Raw genomic sequence first — 20384 nt, forward strand, 5'->3', positions numbered from 1 at the left:
TATAAAGACCTGAAGGAGTAGAGATAAACCATGTTCATAAATGAGGAGACTCAATATTGAGAATATGTCAGTTCTTTCATAAATTAATCTAGAATATTAAATGGAACCCCAACCAAAACCCCAACAGGTGTTTTTTTCTTCTTCTTCTTTTTTTTTCTTAAATAGAACTTGACAAAATGATTCTCAAATTCACCTGGAGGAGAAACTGTACAAGAATAACCAAGATTATTATTACTTACAATACTAATAGCCAATACTGCAGAATTATTTTGAAAAAAAGATTAAAGATTACTTTGAAAAAAAGATTCAAGATTACTTTGAGAAAAAGTAATGCCCACTCATATACAAAACATATTTATTGGCTGAGCACAGTGGCTCATGCCTGTAATCCCAGCACTTTGGGAGGCCAAGGTGGGTGGATCACTTGAGGTCAGGAGTTTGAGACCAGCCTGGCCAACATGGCAAAACTCTGTCTCTACTAAAAATACAAAAATTAGCTGGGCAAAACTCTGTCTCTACTAAAAATACAAAAATTAGCTGGGCATGGCAGCAGCCACCTGTAATCCCAGCTACCCGGAATGCTGAGACAGGAGAATCACTTGAACCCAGGAGGCAGAAGTTGTAACGAGCTGAGATGGCGCCACTGTGCTCCAGCCTGGGTGACAGAGGGAGACTCCATCTCAAAAACAAACAAACCAAAAATATTTATTATAAGATTTTATAACATATTAAACAGTACATCATCTTTTTTTGTATTAGTCACAACATCTTATGTTATAATATGTGGTAATTATAATTTTAATATTCTAAACAAATATTAAGACAATGCAATGTTGACATGGAAATACATAAATAGATTAATGAAATGAAATAGAGAATCTAGAAGGAAACCTATATTTATAATGGGAGTTTAATACATGATAAAGATGATATTTTAAATTAATCATAAAAGGATGAATTATGACATTGAGATGCTGGAGTACCTGGCTATCAGTTTTGGAAATAAAACATCTGATTTCTACCTCATGCCATGCACAAACAAGTATTAGATATATTAGAGAGCTAAGAGTAGACAACAACAGCAACAATAAAAATTGAAGAAAATAAAGGAAAATATTGTTACCTAATTTTGTTTTATTTTTCTTTTTCACAGATGGGTCTTGCTATGTTGCCCAGGGGAGCCAGTCCTGGGCTCAAGCAATTCTCCCACCTCAGCCTCCCGAGTAAATGGGACTATCAGTGCATGCCACCACTGCTGGTTCAGGAAAATATTTTTATAAACTTTGGGAAAGAGTTTTAAAGCAAGACTACAAAAATTAAATCCATAAAGGAAAAAGACTATAAAACTTGACATCAATAAAAGACATAAACTTTGCTACAAGAAAGTACCATAAACAGGCTGGGCATGGTGTCTCATGCCTGTAATTCCAGCACTTTGGGAGGCTGAGGCGGGCAGATCATGAGGTCAAGAGATCGAGACCATCCTGTCCAACATGGTGAAACCCCATCTCTATTAAAAATACAATAATTAGCTGGGCATGGTGGCATGCTAGTCCCAGCTACTCAGGAGGCTGAGGCAGGAGAATTGCTTGAACCCAGGAGGCGGGGGTTGCAGTGAGTCGAGATCGAGCCACTGCATTCCAGCCTGGTGACAGAGCAAGACTCTGTCTCAAAAAAAAAAAAAAAAAAGGAAAAAAAAAAGAAAGTATCATAAATATAGCCTTATCTAACATTCTAACATTCAAGTATGATTACCTATAGTTTATGAAGAATGGCTAAAACTTAGTCATACTATCAACCCCATGCAACAACTGACATTTCATAGAAGAGAAAATAGAAGTGGAAGTGAGCATCTCAAACGGTGTTCTATTTCAATAGTAATAGAATGTGTAACAGTAACAAAGAAAATAATAGCGAGGAACACATTGAATACTTAGGTACTAGGTATAGTTCTGGGAGTTTTAGATTTTAATTCACTTAATCTTCACAATAACCATCTGAGGTAATATAATTATCTTTAGTTTATGAATGAGAAAATGAGGCACAAAATGGTTAAAAAACTTGCCCAGTGTCAAAGCTATTTCCCTTCTGGGGATGATATAGGCAACAGTTCATTGGTAGAATTACAACCTGGCAGTCTTTTTAAAGGGAAATTTGGAAATCAATTGTTAAGTTCACAAAAATGGATACATCTTCATATTCAGTAATTGTGCTCCTGGGTGTCTATCTAGAAATACAAGAACATGTGCCTAAAAGATGCATGAACAAGAAAGTCCTTTAAAACATTACTTGAAGGCAAAATTAGAAATGACTTTAATCTCTTTTCTCCCAAATAGGGGAGTGTTAAATAAACTGTACTATGTCCATAACTCAGAATACTAGCCAGCAGTTCAAGAGAATTAGATAAATCTATTTGTTTTGCCATAGAAAGAAATCCAGGATATATTTAGTGGAAAACAAGAGAAACTGGAGAATAATAACTGACCTGTAATAACATTTATGTTAAAAATACACGAACTAAGGCTGGGCAAGGTGGCTTTTGCCTGTAATCTCACCACTTTGGGAGGCTGAGGCAGGAGGATTGCTCGAGCCCAGGAGTTTAAGACTAGCCTGGACAACATAGCGAGACTCCATCTTTATAAAGAAAAATACACAAACTTTATTTCTGTATTTTTTCCCTAGACACTCTTCAGATCTTCTCTGTATCTTAAGGGTTTTTCAGAGATATACTCCAGTGTAGATTCCTTTTTATATATCTTTCTTAGGAGTTACTTGAATTCGTGTATCTGCAAATTTATCAATTTAGGGAATATGTTAGCTGTTATTTGTTCAAATATTGCTGCTCATTCATTTCTTCTCCATCTGGAAACTACTCATTCTTTTAATTCTTTTATCTTTTATATTCTCTATGTCTTTGTGCAAAGATAAAATGTTTTCCACTAATTCTACTCACTCGTAACTAATGTGCCATTGAATTTATTTGTTGAGCCTTTAATATCAGTGATTATAAATTTTTCATTGTAAGAAACTCTTGGTGTGGAGAGGAGGAGAGGTATTTTTTTTAAGTGATTTGTTCTTTTATGATTTTATTTTATGTTCTTAATCATATTAAACATAGTTTACGATTGGGTGCAAGGTATCTCAGTTTGTTTGTGGTTCCAGTTAATTAATAGTGCCCTATTCAGTTTGGGTGGTAAAGTATATGATAAATTATTGTTTATATATCATCTGTAATGTCAGATATGGATGATAAATGGCGGGGGCTAGGGGAGTGTGACTGGGAGGGTTTAACAGGCATAGATGCAGTGTTCCGGTCTCCAAGACTAGAAGAACATGGTCTGGTTCAAAGAGACATTGAATTATCTGTTTTTCCCCTCTTCCCTCCCTCTGATTCCCAGCGTCTTCTCCCTCCCTTTCCATGTGCTCACCTGAAAGCTCAAGGTTCCAGATGGAAGAACTATTTCTCTCGAAGAAATCTGAGATGATTCTGGCCCCCTCCAAACCAAGGTGATTGTTGGAAATATTCTAAAAAGCAAGAAAATACTTTGGTATGTAAAAAAGCTCACCAAAAGGTCCTTATGAACAAATGATGTCTTTTGTGGTTTACTTGAGTCCTGTGCTGAGGGCGTTGGGTTGGGATGGGGAAGGATTAGGAGGAATAGGGTGGTGCCAAGGACGAAGAGAAGGACAATAGGAAACCAGGCTCTAGAGCCGGCTTTTCCAGGGCCTCCCTGTGGGACCCGCGGGCTGGCTGGTCTCAGTGTTTTGAAGTTGGCTTCAAGGACTCCCTATTTTCCCAATTTAGCCTTGGTGCTTCAGATAAGCATGCTATTTTGTTTCTTTGTGTTAAAACCCAGAACAGCTTCATGTGGAGAGCTTGGCAGTGAAACAGTGAAAATTGAGTTCAGAGTGCAGAATTATTGTAAATTCCACTCATTGATTCGGGAAGTATGAATTGTCCTTTTAAGCTAGTGGGAAGGACTTTATATAAAGTGGCCATTATGGTCTTAATTGGTTGTATCCCCCTTTTCTTTGAATTTCTTTTTAAGATGGTAAAATAAGCATAACATGATTTATTATCTTTGCCGTTTTTCAGTGTCCAGTGCTGTGGTATTAAGCATATTCCCATTGTGTAACCATCACCACCAGCCATCTCTAGGCACATTGTCTTTCATGAAATTATTTCATGTCTTTACTTTCTTTAAGAAAGTTCACTTTAAGGCAACTATGCAGAGCTACATTTATCAATTTTTTTTTGAAACAGAGTCTCACTCTGTCACCTAGGCTGGAGTGCAGTGGCATCATCTCAGCTAACTGCAACCTCTGCCTCTGGGGTTCAAGCAATTCTCCTGCCTCAGCCTCCCGAGTAGCTGGGATTACAGGTGCACACCACCATGCACAGCTAACTTTTTATATTTTTAGTAGAGGTGGGGTTCCACCATGTTGGCCAGGCTGGTCACAAACTCCTGACCTCAGGTGATCTGCCCGCCTTGCCTTCCCAAAGTGTTGGCATTACAGGTGTGAGCCACCATGCCTGGCCACATTTATCATTTTTAAGGGCTTCTAAGTTCCAGACAGAAATGGGTTCTTTTTTTCTTTCTTTTTTTTTTTGAGATGGAGTCTCATTTTGTCACCCAGGCTGGAGTGCAGTGGCACGATCTCGGCTCACTGCAACCTCCACCTGCTGGGTTCAAGCCATTCTCCTGATTCAGCCTCCTGAGTAGCTGGGATTACAGGTGCCCACCACCACGCCTGGCTAATTTTTGTACTTTTAGTAGAGACGGGGTTTCACTATATTGGCCAGGCTGGGCTCGAACTCCTGACCTCAGGTGATCCACCCACCTCAGCCTCCCAAAGTGCTGGGATTGCAGGTGTGAGCCACCATGCCCGGCCATAAATTGTTTCTTAGGACTTTCTACAGCCATAGGAAACACAGCCTCTCACGTGTGACCCTCCTCTGAGAAGTCACGTGGGAAGGGCAGGGGCCGGCAGGGCCTCTGGCTTGTCTCCAGTGGGTTGTGAATCCCCAGGGATGATGGTAGGAGCCAGCACAGCGGGGCACAGTACCATCTCCTGGAGGTAGTAGTTCTCTTGTAGCATCTCCACCAGGCTCAAGACTCCCTCCTCCATGATGCAATTGTCTTCCAGCTCCAGTTTGGTAACAGCCGTGTTGGACTTCAGCCAGCACAAGGGGAGGGAGGGAGAGACAGAAGCGGTTGGTGACCCAATCAGTTCTCTGCTCGCCCTGGGCCAGCCATGTGAGTGGGCATGGAGATGCAGGCTAGGAATTCTGAAGGCCTGGCAAGGGCGAGGAGACCAGAACAGCGGCCGAACCAACCCGTAGAGTTTTGCTAGGACAATATCCTGATTCTGGAAGAATTTAGAAAAGGATCCTGAAAGCAATTAAAATCCTGACAAGTCGGAGGCATAAGGATGAGCTAAACAGATTTTAACTATTGAGCCCTAAGGAGAAAGAACTGTGACCTACTCCAAGATTAAGGAAAACTTGATACATTGAATAAGGATATTTAAACATAAAGATTCTTGCAAGGAGGTCCTTTAAAGCATTGATTTTGCTTTCTTCAGAGGCCTTTCTTCTAATTTAGGCTTAAGTCTTATCTGGTACACTCTTTTAAATTTGTATTTATTTATTTATTAATTGTTATTTTTTGAGATGGGGTCTATGTTGCCCAGGCTGATCTCAAACCCATGGGCTCAAGTGAGCCTCCTGCCTTAGCCTCCCAAGTAGCTGGAATTACAGGCGTGAGCCACCACACCTGGCTCTGGTACTCTTTTCAATAGGAGGTGACCTCAAGTCCGTTTGGAAGGAATTGGACATATAAATCTTTGGTGAATATCTAGATCTAAGCTAGTCGCATTTCTTTTTTTTTTTTTTTGAAACGGAGTAATTTCTCTGTCGCCCAGGATGGAGTGCAGTGGCACGATCTCGGCTTACTGCAACCTCTGCTTCCCGGGTTCAAGCAATCCTCCCTGCCTCAGCCTCCTGAGTAGCTGGGATTACAGGTGCCCACCACCACACTTGGCTAATTTTTGTATTTTTTTAGTAGAGACGAGGTTTCACCATGTTCGCCAGGCTCGTCTTGAACTCCTGACCTCAGGTGATCCACCCACCTTGGCCTCCCAAAGAGGTGGGGTTACAGGCGTGAGCCACTGCGCCCGGCCACTAGTCTGCATTTCTGTGAGGGTCAAGAGGAGAGAGAGGAAAGGACTCGCATTGCAGCATGAAGGACGGGGGTTAGTTCTAATCAGAAATTCGATCTTCCCTTCCCCACCTTGTTCCCAATACACACAGGTACAGAGAACAGACACAGGTTTGGATTTGAGTATTTTCAAGTCCCACTAAGGAGCAAGAGAAGTAGCGAGTGGAAGGCGTGTTAATGCTGGTCCTCCCCGACCCTCTCCCCTGGAAAAGGAAAATGTGATAGTACAAGCTATTGCAATGCAGGATGGTTCACCCTGGGGCTTCCTGAAATGTCTTCTGGTCTCAGCTCTCTGGGCTGGGCAAAATTCAATTGCCTTGAGTTGTGCTCAAAGGCGAGGGAGATGGCTCAGGGGGCCTCCCAGTCTAGGTGCTATTTAGCAGTGTTGAGAAACATCAGCTGAATCACCACTGCCAGATTCATACTGGCGACCAGCACATTCTAGGGGGAAGCAGGAGGCCCAGTCCCCAAATCCATCCACGTTTATTCCACACAGGCCAGTGTCTATTTGTCACTCTCTGTGTTCACTGCTGGTGAAACAAGGATTAACAGAGAACATTCCCACTCTCACCCCACCTGCTGCCCCCACATACAAGGGCACGGTAATTGGCCGTCAAGGGATACACGCAAGGATGAAATACTATCCCTGCTATTAGGCTGCTCCTAATCTAAGCCAGGGAAACACAAATACGTGAAAAGTTAATCAGTACAAAGAGCAAATAGAAGTTCAGTCCACCAGAATGTCACGATGATTACTTGTCAAATGAATGATACAGAGAATGGCGGAAGAAGAAACTCCTCCCAAACAGAAACTGCCGTTACTAAGAAACAAGTGGTCCGAGTCCCGAGAGGATGTCATTATCGTCCATGTTTTTCCCCCAAAGCTCCTGAGGTAATGGTGCATTCCTAACGCTTCATTAATCAGCCTTTCCACCCTTGACAAATCTCAAGACGGCTTTGTTCTTTCTCCGCCCCTTTCTTCCCATCCCCGGAAAACAGTGCAATCTCACATTTCCTGTCACTTCTTAAAGTGCATATGCTAAATGCAAATGCTGTTATATTTTTCAGAAAGAATGAGTGTGTTAGGGAAAGTGAAGAAAAATAAGACCATGTATTCTAGGAATACACCGTTCAGTGCCAACTGGGGTCTAGGCACTCAAAATGAACAGCAGCACACAAGCTTATCCCTCTTATCATACAAGGAGCCTACATTCTAACAATGATTACAGTAGCCCACCCCTGTCCTTGGGAGAAAACATCAAGACTGCTGGTAAATGCCTGAAACCAAAGATAGTACCAAACCCTAAATATACTATGCTTTTTTCCTATACATACTTACCCATGATAAAGTTTAATTCACAAATTAGGCACAATAAGATGTTAACAATAACTAATAATAAAATAGAACAATTATTATAATATACTATCATAAAAGTAATATTGCCAGGGCACCATGGCTCATGCCTGTAATCCCAGTACTTTGGGAGGCCAAGTGGGGAGGATCACTTGAGGCCAAAATTTCAAGACCAGCCTGGCCAACATAGTGAAACCCTGTCTCTACTAAAAATACAAAAAATTAGCCAGGCGTGGTGGCGCACATCTGTAATCCCACCTACTCGGGAGGCTGAGGCAAGAGAATCACTCGAACCTGGGAGGTAGAAGTTGCGGTGAGCTCAGATCATGACCCTGCACTCCAGCCTGGGAGACAGAGCAAGACTGTCTCTCAAAAAAAAAATAAAAGTGATGTGGATGTGGCATCTCTCTCTCTTGTTCTCTCTCAAAATACCTTATTGTACTGTAAGAACAACTGAAACTGTAGACAGTGAAACTGTGGATAAGGGTGGACTACTGTACCTTTTAGCAACCAACAATGACAGTGTATTTCCAGGCTTTTTGGAGCTCACCAAGTATTTCATAACTGAATAGATATGGACGCACAGAATTGCCTTCCTCATTCATCACTCTCTCAGATGTCTGCATCAATGAACTTGGCCTACTCAGTCTTCCTGCCGCTTGTCTTTGGCTGTCTCTACCATTCTGTAGCTTCTCCTGTCTCTTAGTCACTCATTCTCTATTGAATTTATTGACTCCTTTTCTTCTTTCAGATCCTTTATAAATAATATTTTTAAAGAATTCTTTCTCAGTCCTAAACTGTCCCTATAAACGTTATAAAATTGTTCAGGGAAGAAGGGAGGGGAGAAACGGAAATCAGCCCAGCTTGCAGCACATACAGCATTGGTCATGAGGTCAGCTGCTCTCTGACCCCTTCCTCAGAGTTGTTTGCTGCCTGTTGCCCTAGAATCACATAGACTCTGTCACAGGATCATAGTTCCTTTTCACTGCTCTACAGATAACATCGCAAGCATTGGGAAATGTTAAGTTTTCCATCTGAGATGCTGCTGAAGCTATACTGACATCAGCTGGTCTGAAGGACCCCAAGAGAAGCTGACTCACCAAAGCATGCAGCTGCTACCTCCTGATGATTTCATCCCCCTTGTCCTGACCAATCAATGACCCTAATTTTTCAGTTATTTGTCCTCCAAGATCCCCTTAAAAACTGTTGGCCAGGCCAGGTCCAGTGGCTCATGTCTGTAATTCCAGCAGTTTAGGATGCTGAGGTGGGTGGATTGCCTGAACCCAGGAGTTTGAGATTAGCCTGGGCAACACAGCAAGCCTCCTTCTCTGCTAAAAATACAAAAATTAGCTGGGTGCAGTAGTGAACACCTGTGGTCCTAGATAATCAAGAGACTGAGGCAGGAGGATCACTTAAGCTCAGGAGATCAAAGCTGCAGTGAGCCAGGACAATGCCACTGCATTCCAGACTGGGCAATAGAGAAAACCTGTCTCAAACAAACAACTCTAGACCAGAACTCCTTAGGGAAATGGATGGAAGCGTTCCTTTCATTTCCTTGCTTGGCCACCCTGTGATCATTAAACTCTTTCTTTGTTGCAAACTCTGCTGTTTCAGTGCATTGGTCCTTATTGCACAGTGAGCATATGAACCTGGTGGTACTGTAAGTACTCTTTATTTTTCTCTGTTAATTCTTTCCATGGTTTAAATGTCACCTCTAAAGACACATCTACCTCTCTACCTTACTGAGCTGTTGTATAATGGAATTTTCTGTTTACTTTTCTAAGTGAACAAACAGTGTTGTGCTGACATGCAGTTGTTAGGTTTTCTGTTTTTCTGTGATGGGAGTCAGTTTTGTGTGTAAGTCAGTTATAATTATATAAAGTCATGATGAACTCAAGGTCAAGTCCTTGTTTGGTCATACCAAGCTGAGAGATAACACTGTTTCTGTGGGAAAACTTGATCTATTCTACAGCACGGTCTTTATGAATTATAATGTTGCACAAGGCAGACGTTGAATGGAATGGGTCAGTAGTAAACCCATTTATAGCAAAGGTGAGCTTTGGAATGGAGACCCAGGCTGGCATTTTGTTGGTGCTCTTACATTGATCATTGGGCCTGGTCACTTTTCTGGCCCCAGGGGCTGGTGCATTTGCTTCCTGAACAGTAAAGAGTATATAGACTTCTATTTTTTTCTCCCCAAAGTCTCTGCAAGGAGCATAGACTTCTAAGGCCCAGGTTGCTAGCAGCTTCCTACCAGGAGCTAAATAAATCATCTGGCAGCCAAGCAGAGCCCAGGACAGTGTGGGCATAAAGGTCACTATTTAGGCTCCATAGGAGGGACCCTCTGAATCTTGGGCCTACCACTCTGCCAACCCTCCACCTCCACGAGATTTCATGAGCCCCCGCTAGCATGCTCACCACCAGGGCTATAGCAATAGCCTTGGTACCCCTGGGGCCCAGGCCGTGGTGGTTGAGGTTCACGTAGGACTCCTCCATGTTCCGAATGAAGTAGGAGACAGGCACTACACCCACCAGTTTGCAGGCCTCCAGGTACAGCTCCTTTTGTCCAGTGGTGAAAAATTTCTCATTATCTGCAGAGAAAGATGGGCTGAAGTAGGATTTCTCTTCCACCTTTGCCTTCTCTCCCCTCTAGCCCCAGGTCACATTCACTCATGTCTAGACTGTCCTCTGCCAGAGGATCTTTCCCTGTGGGTATGTGCTAAGAAGCCAGCTCCTGTTTGGGACATCAGTCCATGGTGGGAGAGGGAGACTCTAACTCCAGAAAGTCCCAGATGAATGTTTTTCTTTGGGTAGGAGATGAGGCCCATGGTTTTAGGCTAGAAGCTTTCCTTTGCTTCACCCCACCTGCCCAGGTTGGCCACATCCAGTGACTGGTCAAGGACATAGAAGGCCCAAGCCCTCTTGCCCACCTTTGGACAATTCTGAAAGGCCAAAAACAGATGACTTTTGATGGTTGATGGAGTCTCCATTTCATTTTTAATTTCACCACCACTATCACAAGGTTGTGAGTCATGAAAAATCTTCACCAAGACTAATAGAGGCACTGACATTTAAAAAGCCCAACTAGGACAGGGTGGACCTCTCAAAATGGCAAACCAGTGAATATGGAAAGACCTCCACATCAGCGAGAAACAAGCATGCTTGCATGTGAATGGTCTTTCTTCTTTCAAAAGCTTGCACGTCATTTTCCTTATAAAAAGGACTGTCGTCCTTGCTTTATCAACGACAAACCTAGCCTCAAGTAACACACAGTTGGTCAGTGCTAAAACCAGCTAGCAGTAGGGACTGCACCTTTCTATTCTAACCCCTGGGGGCCTTTATTCCTTAGGCTTTAGGCCAGCCTGGCCCATGGTCACTGGGCATCAGGCCTCCCTGGATTCTGGGTGCCCCACAGCTGTGTCCTCATTAGGCAAGTCCAGCCTATGGCAGGGCTTCCTGGAGCCAGCTGGCCTCTACGTCTGCATCTGTTTTTCCTTCGGATCCCAGGGCCTTTGGCCAACCCCCTCCTTGCCCAAACAATCTAAGGCTGACAATGGGAACTTTGTTGGTAAAAGGACAAGTGCTTTACAGGGAAGCTGATTTTGCAAGCACAACTACAAAGTAGACTTCTCTTTGGGATGCTTGTACAGCAGCGCTTCTCAACCTCAGCACTGCAGGTATTTTGGGTTGGATAATTCTGTTTTGAGGGCTGTCCTGTACATAGTAGCGTGTTTAGTAGGATCCCTGGCATGGAACCACAAGATGCCAGTAGCAACCCCCCACCCCCTAGTTTGCCCAATGTCCCCTTGGTGCAAAATTGCTTCCAGGTGGGAACTACTGTTGTGGAGAAAAACAGCTCATGGCATGTGAGCAAACCAGGCTCGTCTCCCCCTCTTCTTTAGACTCACAGCCAGCACTGCTCCCAGCTGGCCCATTTCCCATGCCCTCCCTGCTCATTCCCAGTGTCTCAGCAACCACAGCAGGGGCACGGGGAGCCAGGGCTGCTGAGCCCCGAGTTTCCCTTCAGGACAGTTTTTGGTGCCAAATTCAGCCATTAGAGGTTCCTGTTGGCCAAAGCAGGGAAGGTAACCCCCAGTTTTGTCCCTGGGACTAATTCTGCTGGGTTTGATGCTGACCCTTTCTAGCTGTGTTCCCTATTGTTATGTTTTATGGGCAGCTAGAGACAGTGTTAGCACTTGCTGCAGTCAGGGGAAGAGGTAGGGGGAATGAGATAGAAACAGGACCCTTTGGCCAAACATCCAGTGTTGTCCTTTGCTACCTTCTCCAACCAGGTGAATGAAGCTGGGTGTTGGAAGCAACATTAGCGACAGACTTGAAGTGGACAAGAAGCCAGAAAAAGAGCAACAAGCTGCCTGGGGGACAGTGGGGAGGAGGTCTGCGTGGAAGGGTGAAGATGTATGTTGTATGTTGACCATGGTGGAGAGGTTTATAAACTGACTCGATGCAGATGAACTTCACAGTTTAATTTGGCAGAATTGGCCTTCCTCCATCTCTGCTGCCTGTGAATCACTGCCCACCAGCCAGCTGCAAGGCCACAGGAGAGGAAGGGTGACTGGACTAGCCTTGGCCTGGGAAGTTTGAGGCTGGTCCTGTCAGATGGAACCAGTGCCATTCTCCCCTTGCTTCACAAGTGTTCTCTTTTTTTTTTTTGAGACGGAGTCTCGCTCTGTCGCCCAGGCTGGAGTGCAGTGGCCGGATCTCAGCTCACTGCAAGCTCCGCCTCCCGAGTTTACGCCATTCTCCTGGCTCAGCCTCCCGAGTAGCTGGGACTACAGGCGCCCACCACCTTGCCCGGCCAGCTTTTTGTATTTTTTAGTAGAGATGGGGTTTCACCGTGTTAGCCAGGATGGTCTCGATCTCCTGACCTTGTGATCCGCCCGTCTCGGCCTCCCAAAGTGCTGGGATTACAGGCCTGAGCCACCGCGCCCGGCCAAGTGTTCTCTTTTGATATTTCCCTTCTTGGGGAAACTGGGAGGAGAGAGAGGGTGGAGGTGTTGTTTGCATTAACAGAGTCTTTGTTTCAACTCAGCCAGTCCCGATACCCAGGCATGCTTAGATTTATCAAGAAAAGTAGGGGAAACCAGAGCTCTAAGGTGAGTGTGGGAAAGTCACTGGGATGCAAGATAGGCCACAGAAACACTCCAGGGGCCTGGAATATGGAACACGGAAGGCAGGACCATCAGAGTGAGTCAAACATGGAATCAGCCAATATGCTGGGCAAACTCCCCTTGTCCCTGGGCAATGCCTATGATCTCTTTAAGGCCCAGTTCTTCTTCTGTTAAAAATGGGCAATGATGTCTACCTTCTAGGACTATTGCAAAGATTGCATAGGATGCCCCACGTGGAAATATTTAGATCAGAAAACCCTGTTTGTGTATTGATTCAGCTTTTAACAAGCTGACATGAGGGTACTGCTCCTGAGGCAGGTGACAAGCGTGGGAAGCTGAAGCTGCTGTCCCCAGCCAGCCTGGAGGAGGACTCCAGGGAAAATCGAGCACAGGCCTTTCTGCCACATTTCCTCCACAGGCCGTCCACGGGGCAGACTCTGGAAAGGAGTGAGATGACAGCTCCTGGAAACCAGATTTCTCCAGCTTCTGAGGAGAAGCTGCCCTGACCGCCCCCAAATGCCCATGTTCACCTTCAATCTCCAGGTCTGTTTCCGAATTCTCCCGGGCTGGTTTCACTTTTTCTACAGTTGGTGGGGGTTCGGCCTCACAGTAGAGCATTTTATCGCTGCTCTGTGGTACTAGCTCAGTTTCAGTCTCATCTGGAAGAAAAAAACTCATCTCCTTGATGCCAGGAATAAAACCTGCTGGCCTCTCCGGTAAAGCCTGCCGCTACCGCCCCTCTGTCTCTGCTCCCTTCCTCTGAGTCCCAGGTCCTCAGGGTGCCAAACCCTGCCAGGGCAAGTCCACTCTACAAACCTGCCTTCCCCAATAGCGCTGCCTCCGACTGCTGGGTCCATGGGGGCTTGTGAAACCGACTCCCTTCTGCTCCCTGGAGACTGGCTGCTCCTGCCCCCTTCCCTGTCTGAGGCCTGCCTTGGAGATCAGCTCCTTGCTCACACTTTCCCCTTCTTATGTGTTTGGGTGGGTTTTGAGGTGTGTTGGTACTCTTTCAGGTGAAAGGTTGGGTCCCGATACACAGGCTTCCTTATTGTCAGGCACAAATGGTGCCAGGGAGTATAAGGGGCAGGGCAGGGCAGGGCAGGTGGCAACTTAGGTCAAATAGAAAATAAAATGGACCAGGAGCAGTTCCAGAGAGCAAGAGAAGGAAGGGTGACTGGGCTAGCCTTGGCCTGGGAAGTTTGAGGCTGGCCCTGTCAGATGGAACCAGGGTCATTCTCCCCTTGCTTCACAAGTGTTCTCTTTTGATGTTTCCCTTCTTGGGGAAACTGGGAGGAGAGAGAGGGTGAAGGTGTTGTTTGCATTTACAGAGTCTTTGTTTCAGCCCAGCCAGTCCCGATACCCAGGCATGGGTAAGAATTTGACTTACCTTATCTTCCTTCCAATCTAACATTGATTTGTGATCAGGAAGAAGGAGGGGCTTGAAAATCTCCCTTGGGTTGAAATGAATTACTATGATTAATTCATAGTGATGAATTAATCGTATTCATTCCTGGGAACAGAGCTTCCCTCACACCAGTCCTCTGCACTTGCTAGATGTGGTTTTACCACCTCTGGGCCATTGACCTGGGATAAGCCATAGGCTTGTGGAAGCCACACATAAAATCCAGAGCTCAATCCTTGGGCATCAGCAGGACTCAGTAGTTTCAAGAAGCCACACTATGCCTCTGAATGACCTGTCAGAATTTAGCCAACCCACTCACTGGGTGGGCTGAGCGTTTGTGGCAGGGGTCCCAAGTTTTGACCACCCAGATTCTAAGATGGTGGGGTTCCTAATGAGTCCATGTTCTTTCTTAATCCTTGTCCATAGACCCAGGTTCCAACATTTATCTCCCAGCCTGTCTGGGATACACAGTGCAGGTAGCCGGTAGCCTGGTAGTTAGAAGACAGACAGCAGCTTGGCTGCCAGACTGCTGAGTGCCTTAGAAAAGTGATGAATTTCTAAGTCTTAATTTCCTTGTCAAACAATTTAGAATTCCATACAACCAGTAGGATGCTGGTAAATATTTAACAATTGATTCTCCAGGAAAAAAAAAAAAAAAACCAACACCAAAAACATCCTGATTTATAGTGTTAGCCAATTCATGTGGTGTAAATTTTCCAAATGTGGCTGATTTCAAACTATAAATATGGTATCAACCAGCCCACACAATACAAATTAAAGCTGGCTGGAGCCAGTATGATGTAGTTCTAGCATAGCACTGTAGCCAACTCTTCCTGTTTGCCAAGCCCTGAACCCAAGTCAGTATAACACATCATCCCACTTCTAGAGGGTCCCAGGTGAGGAAAGAAGTGGGCTTCAGGGTCCTGCGATCACTAGGTGTTGTACTGAGGCAGTGGGGATGGGCCTGAGTGGTAAGAGATGGGATGCCCTTTCACCTTCTGTCTCAGGCTGAAGAGGCTTGTCATTGTCCATGGTGCCAGGACCCTCTTGAGGGCAGCTGCCAACTTCTTGCCACCTCTTGACTGCTTCCCTAAGAAGCACACCAGTCCATTCGCCTCTGTCTCAAACTTTGTGAACTTCTCTCATGAGGGGGCATCCCAGGGGAGCCTGCAGTTATCCTTCCCTCCCAGCAAGCCCTGGGAAGAGTGGGCTTTGATGGGAATTGGATGTGCATGAATTTGACCCCAACTCTGTCTGGGAGAGGTAGCTACTTCTCCAGCTCATTCGGGAGAGTGGGACTGCTCTATTGCTGGGAGCCCTGTCAAAAAGATGCCCACCCCCCTGTGACTTTGTGACTCAGGAGCCACTTTCATTTCATCTTCAACATTCCATGACCTCATGCAGTCATTGTGATTCACATGGTGGACCTGGCAACAGCAGGCCTCCCGCCCTCTGGGTGGTTCTGGCAGGCACCTGTTCTCATATGTCCACTGGGGCCAAGCCCAGGCTTGGCTGTGAGTGCTCAGGTGCTGTGCCGGGGGCCTCTCAGTGGTGTTGTATTTCCCTCTGAGTCAGGATCCAACCTAAGCCCCTTAATTAGGGGACTGTGAAGAGCCGCCATCATGTTCTTCTCGCAAGAGAGCTGTGCTTCAGGTAGGAAGTATTTCAGTGGTGGGTGAAGTCGGTTTTCTTCTGCCCAGCTCTTCTTCCTTTTTTCTTTTTCCTGTGGGAGAGCATCTCAACCTTGGAGCTGAAGACCAAAAGCAAAGCGCAATGAACATATGTCCTATCACTATAGTTTGTTGCAGCCAAAGCATTGTTAAATCCAAACTACGGGGCTGCCTACCTTGAGACCGGTCAACCAGCATTCCCACACTCGGCCATTCTCACGTGTGTTGGAGTTGAAGTCCAGTTGCAGTTTGGTGTCAGGAGAATCTGGAGGCGCATTTGTTCTTTCTTGATAAGTTTTCAGGACATCAACGGTCAGGTCAGTGACTGGAGGGCTTGAGGATGTGAAAATTCCTTTCTCTTTCCTTTTTTTTTTTTTTTTTTGCTACTCAGAATGAGGAAGATCTAGAAACTTGTGCAAGGAAAACATGATTAGAACTGTGGATCAAAATAAATATGTATGCCTGAGATGTTAGTTATTCCTTCGAGCATTCACGCTGAGAAATGCTTATTGAGTCTCTATTATGCACGGGCGCTAAAATAGGCACCACTGTGGGGAAGGGATGCAGACATGATGAAGACAGGACCCTTTTAAGGCATGTGTAATGCATGATAAAAATTGACAAGGCCACACTAGGGTGAGGGTACTAGGCAAATACTTTTGGCAGAGTTCTTGCTCATATAAACAATTTGAGTCACCTTAAGTCAGCATGTCAGCACCATTCTGGTGGCCTAATCTCATGTGGTCCTTCTAAAGAAATACCAAACAGGCCAGGGGGATGATCAGTTCCTAGGATGATCAGGTAGACATGAGTCCACCGGTGATCCTCAGGGCATCTGGCTGACCCACACTATTGCAGAGGATAAGGAAGCATTAACTGGGAGAAAGAGGGATCAGAGGGCATGTGTGTCCTGGTCTAGGGCTCTGGGTGCTCTATGTGGAGGGCACCATCTGGTCTTAGGTACTGAAGGGTGAGTGAGAAAAGCTAGAGGTAGGTGTTCCAACTAAGCCACTGGACAGAGGCACCATCAGCCTGGGTCTAACAGCAGCAGGGAAACTGAGAAGGGTCTTTGGGGAAATGTGCTGGGAGTTCAGGGAGGGTGAGGCTTCTTCACATTGGGGAACTTTCTTGGGCTCTGGGCAAGTAGAGTCTGGGGAAAAGGCATTTCCAGGAGGTCAGGATGAAGGAAGGCAGCAGATCTCCAGGTAGGAGTGCAGGCTGTGAAGAAGAGTAGCGGAACGGGAGGCCACCAGGGCCAGAGCAGCTTCAGGGAGAGATCGGAATGAAGAGTTTGGAACAGGAGAGTGACATCATCAGAGATTTTCTTTAGAATGGTGGACAGCAATATTCTTTGCATAATAGTTATTTCTGGAAAAAATAAAAATGTCTGAGGACCATAATTTTAAAAAATGTGTACCTTTTAAAAACCCTGAAATGTAATACTTGTAACTTCTTTTTATAATTTACTATTTTTCAAAATTTCTGTGTGATTTTTTTTTTCAAAATTTCTGTATTATTAAAGGGGTTTCTTTTTTTAGATGGTGTCTTGCTCTGTCGTCCAGGCTGGAGTACAGTGGCGCGATCTCAGCTCACTGCAACCTCCACCCCCTGGTTCAAGTGATTCTCCTGCCTCAGCCTCCCGAGTAGCTGGGACTACAGGCATGAGACACCACATCCAGCTAATTTTGTATTTTTAGTAGAGATGGGAGTTTCACCATGTTGGCCAGGCTGGTCTCAAACTCCTGACCACAAATGATCCACCCACCCCGGCCACCCAAAATGTTGGGATTATAGGCGTGAGCCACTGTGCCAACCAAGGGCATCTTTTTTTTTTTTTGAGATGGGGTCGTGCTCTGTCTATTGCCCATGCTGGAGTGCAGTGGCACGATCTCAGCTCACTGCAACCTCTGCCTCCTGGGTTCAAGCAATTCTTCTGCCTCAGCCTCCCAAGTAGCTGGAATTACAGGTGCGCACCACCATGCCTGGCTAATTTTTCATATTTTTAGTAAAGACAGGGTTTCACCATATTAGCCAGGCTGGTCTCAAACTCTTGACCTCAAGTGATCCACCAGCCTCGATCTTCCAAAGTGCTAGGATTACAGGAGTGAGACACCATGCCCAGCCACATTAAAAAAAAAAAATTTTTTTTTTGAGACGGACTTTTGCTTTGTTGCCCATGCAGGAGTGCAATGGCATCATCTTGGCTCACTGCAACCTCTGCCTCCTGGGTTCAAGCGATTCTCCTGCCTCAGCCTCCTGAGTAGCTGAGATTACAGGCATGCGCCACCATATCTGGCTAATTTTGTATTTTTAGCAGAGTTGGGGTTTCTCCATGTTGGTCAGGCTGGTCTTGAACTCCCAACCTCAGGTGATATGCTCGCCTCGGCCTCCCAAAGTGCTGGGGTTATAGGTGTGAGCCACCATGCCTAGCTCCAGTCACATTTTTAAAATTAATCTTTTTATTTTGAAATAATTTTAGATAACAGCATTACAAATATAACAGAGAGGTCCCATTTATTCTTTACTCAGCTTCACTTTATGTTAACATCTATATAACCATAAAAAAAATCAAAACTAAGTTAATAACAGTACAATGCTATTAATTAAACTACAGACTATATTTGTATTTTACTAGTTTTCCCATTAATGTCCTCTTTTGGTGCCAGGATGCCATATTACATTTGTTATTGTGGCTCTGTTGATCTCCTCCAAACTGTGACATTTCCTTAGTCTTTCTTTTGTCTTTCATGACCTTGACACTTTCAAGGAGTACTGGTCAGATATTTAGAATGTCACCAGTTTTGGTCTGGCTGATGTTTTTGTCATGGTTATTGGGAAGGGTGCCACATAGTTGATGTACCTTTCTTGGTGTGTGTCAGCAGTACATTATGTCAAGATGTATTATATTGATCACTTGGTCAAGGAGGTATCTGCCAGCTTTTGCTACAGTAAAGTTGCTGTTTTTCCTTTTATACAGAATACAGACTTAGATACTTTAAGACTCTGCAAACATCCTCTTTCTGCTCAAATTTTTGCCCACTAATATTAGCATCTATCAGTGGATCATGCCTCAACAATTACTATGGTGTTCTCCTGGTGATTTTCTGTATTCGCAATCCTACATTTATCAACTGGAGTTTTTCTATAGGAGTTGCCCCTCTCTACCACTTGTTTATTCAGTTGTTTGTATCTATAGGGACTCAGGTTTATTTTATTCCTTGGGTTACAATACAATACTATCATTTATTTTACTGTTCAATTTCCAACTTTGGCCACTGGGAGTTCATTCAGGTGGGTTCCTGTGCCCTTTTGACATCCTTCTCCCCCTTTTTTTGAGCACTTCCTTACTCTCTGGAGTCACAGAAATTACTTTTCTGGGCAAGCGCGGTGGTGCATGCCTGTAATCCCAGCACTTTGGGAGGCTGAGGCAGGAGGATCACCTGAAGTCAGGAGTTCGAGACCAGCCTGGCCAACATGGTGAAACCCTATCTTAGCTAGGTGTGGTGGCACGTGCTTGTAGTCCCAGCTACTCAGGAGGCTGAGGCACAAGAATCACTTGAACCCGGGAGGCGAAGGTTGCAATGAGCAGAGATCTCTCCACTGCACTCCAGCCTAGGCGAGAGTGAGACTCTGTCTCAAAAAAAAAAAAAAAAAAAAAAAAACAGAAGAAATTATTTTTGCAAGGAGAATTGTATTTGGAAACCTAGATCTGGGAGGTTGTGCACTCATCACTATGTGGGTATCACTACTTCTGGACTTTTTGGTGAACAGAGCTAGGAAATACATGTGTGTGCATGTAAACTAACCCACCCATAACATACATTTATATTTATTTCCATACCAGTCCATCTATATATGTACACTGAACAAAAAACCACGAGTCTATACTTATGCCTCGATCCCCAGCCAGCACTATGTGACTCATTCATGCTGTCTCCTTTTTCGTATTTGTCATTTCTTTCTCCTGGCCATAAACCTGGCTCTTGTTTTCTACCATATATCTGCTTATGTGTTCATCTCTAATATATATACATAATTAGTTTCAGAATTGCTAAGCCATAGTCCTAGAAGCAAATTTACTAACTAGAGCATGGTGTCTGTTAGTATATAAGGTTGTGGTTGTTTACTCTTATGGTATCCAATCAAAATACATTTTTCCCCAGTTACTTAGGTCAACTCTTTCTTCTCACCCCCTTCAGTGGGTTATTTAATTCACGTATAATACAGTTAGATTCATTTGTCAGAGTCTGCATTTCATCTTTCCTCACACATCCTGGTTGATTTTATTATGGCTGATATATGGCAGAATTCATTCTTTGTGGTGTAGAGTTCTATATGTTTTGACAAATTCATGAAATAATATATCCACCACCACAGTCCCATTCAAAAGAGTTCCATCACCCTCAACAGCCCCTCATGCTGCCTCTTTTACCCCTCGTCCCTCCCTATCTCCTGGCAGCCACTCTTCTCTTTTCTATCCTAATAGTTTCGCCCTTTCTAAGTTACATTAATGAAACCATACAATGTGTCGCTTTTTTTTTGAGACGGAGTCTCGCTCTGTCACCCAGGCTGGAGTGCAGTGGCCGGATCTCAGGTCACTGCAAGCTC

At 44.7% G+C, this 20384-nt stretch overlaps 1 protein-coding gene across 1 annotated transcript in view; it reads right to left on the reverse strand.

Annotated features, from left to right (window-relative positions):
• LRRC74A (leucine rich repeat containing 74A) overlaps nt 1-15340 on the reverse strand; it is a 46557-nt gene extending 31217 nt beyond the window's left edge. The window contains exons 1-5 of the mRNA XM_011949515.1: nt 15222-15340; nt 13235-13332; nt 9994-10166; nt 5068-5175; nt 3429-3525 (exon numbers count right to left, since the gene is read on the reverse strand). Coding sequence (XP_011804905.1) covers nt 3429-3525; nt 5068-5175; nt 9994-10166; nt 13235-13332; nt 15222-15340 — 595 coding nt within the window. The remainder of the gene's footprint in view (nt 1-3428; nt 3526-5067; nt 5176-9993; nt 10167-13234; nt 13333-15221) is intronic.
• Nucleotides 15341-20384: the final 5044 nt, after the last annotated feature.

The sequence above is a fragment of the Colobus angolensis genome, unplaced genomic scaffold (genome assembly GCF_000951035.1).
Source record: "Colobus angolensis palliatus isolate OR3802 unplaced genomic scaffold, Cang.pa_1.0 Scaffold3, whole genome shotgun sequence".
NCBI classification, from domain to species: Eukaryota; Metazoa; Chordata; class Mammalia; order Primates; family Cercopithecidae; genus Colobus; species Colobus angolensis.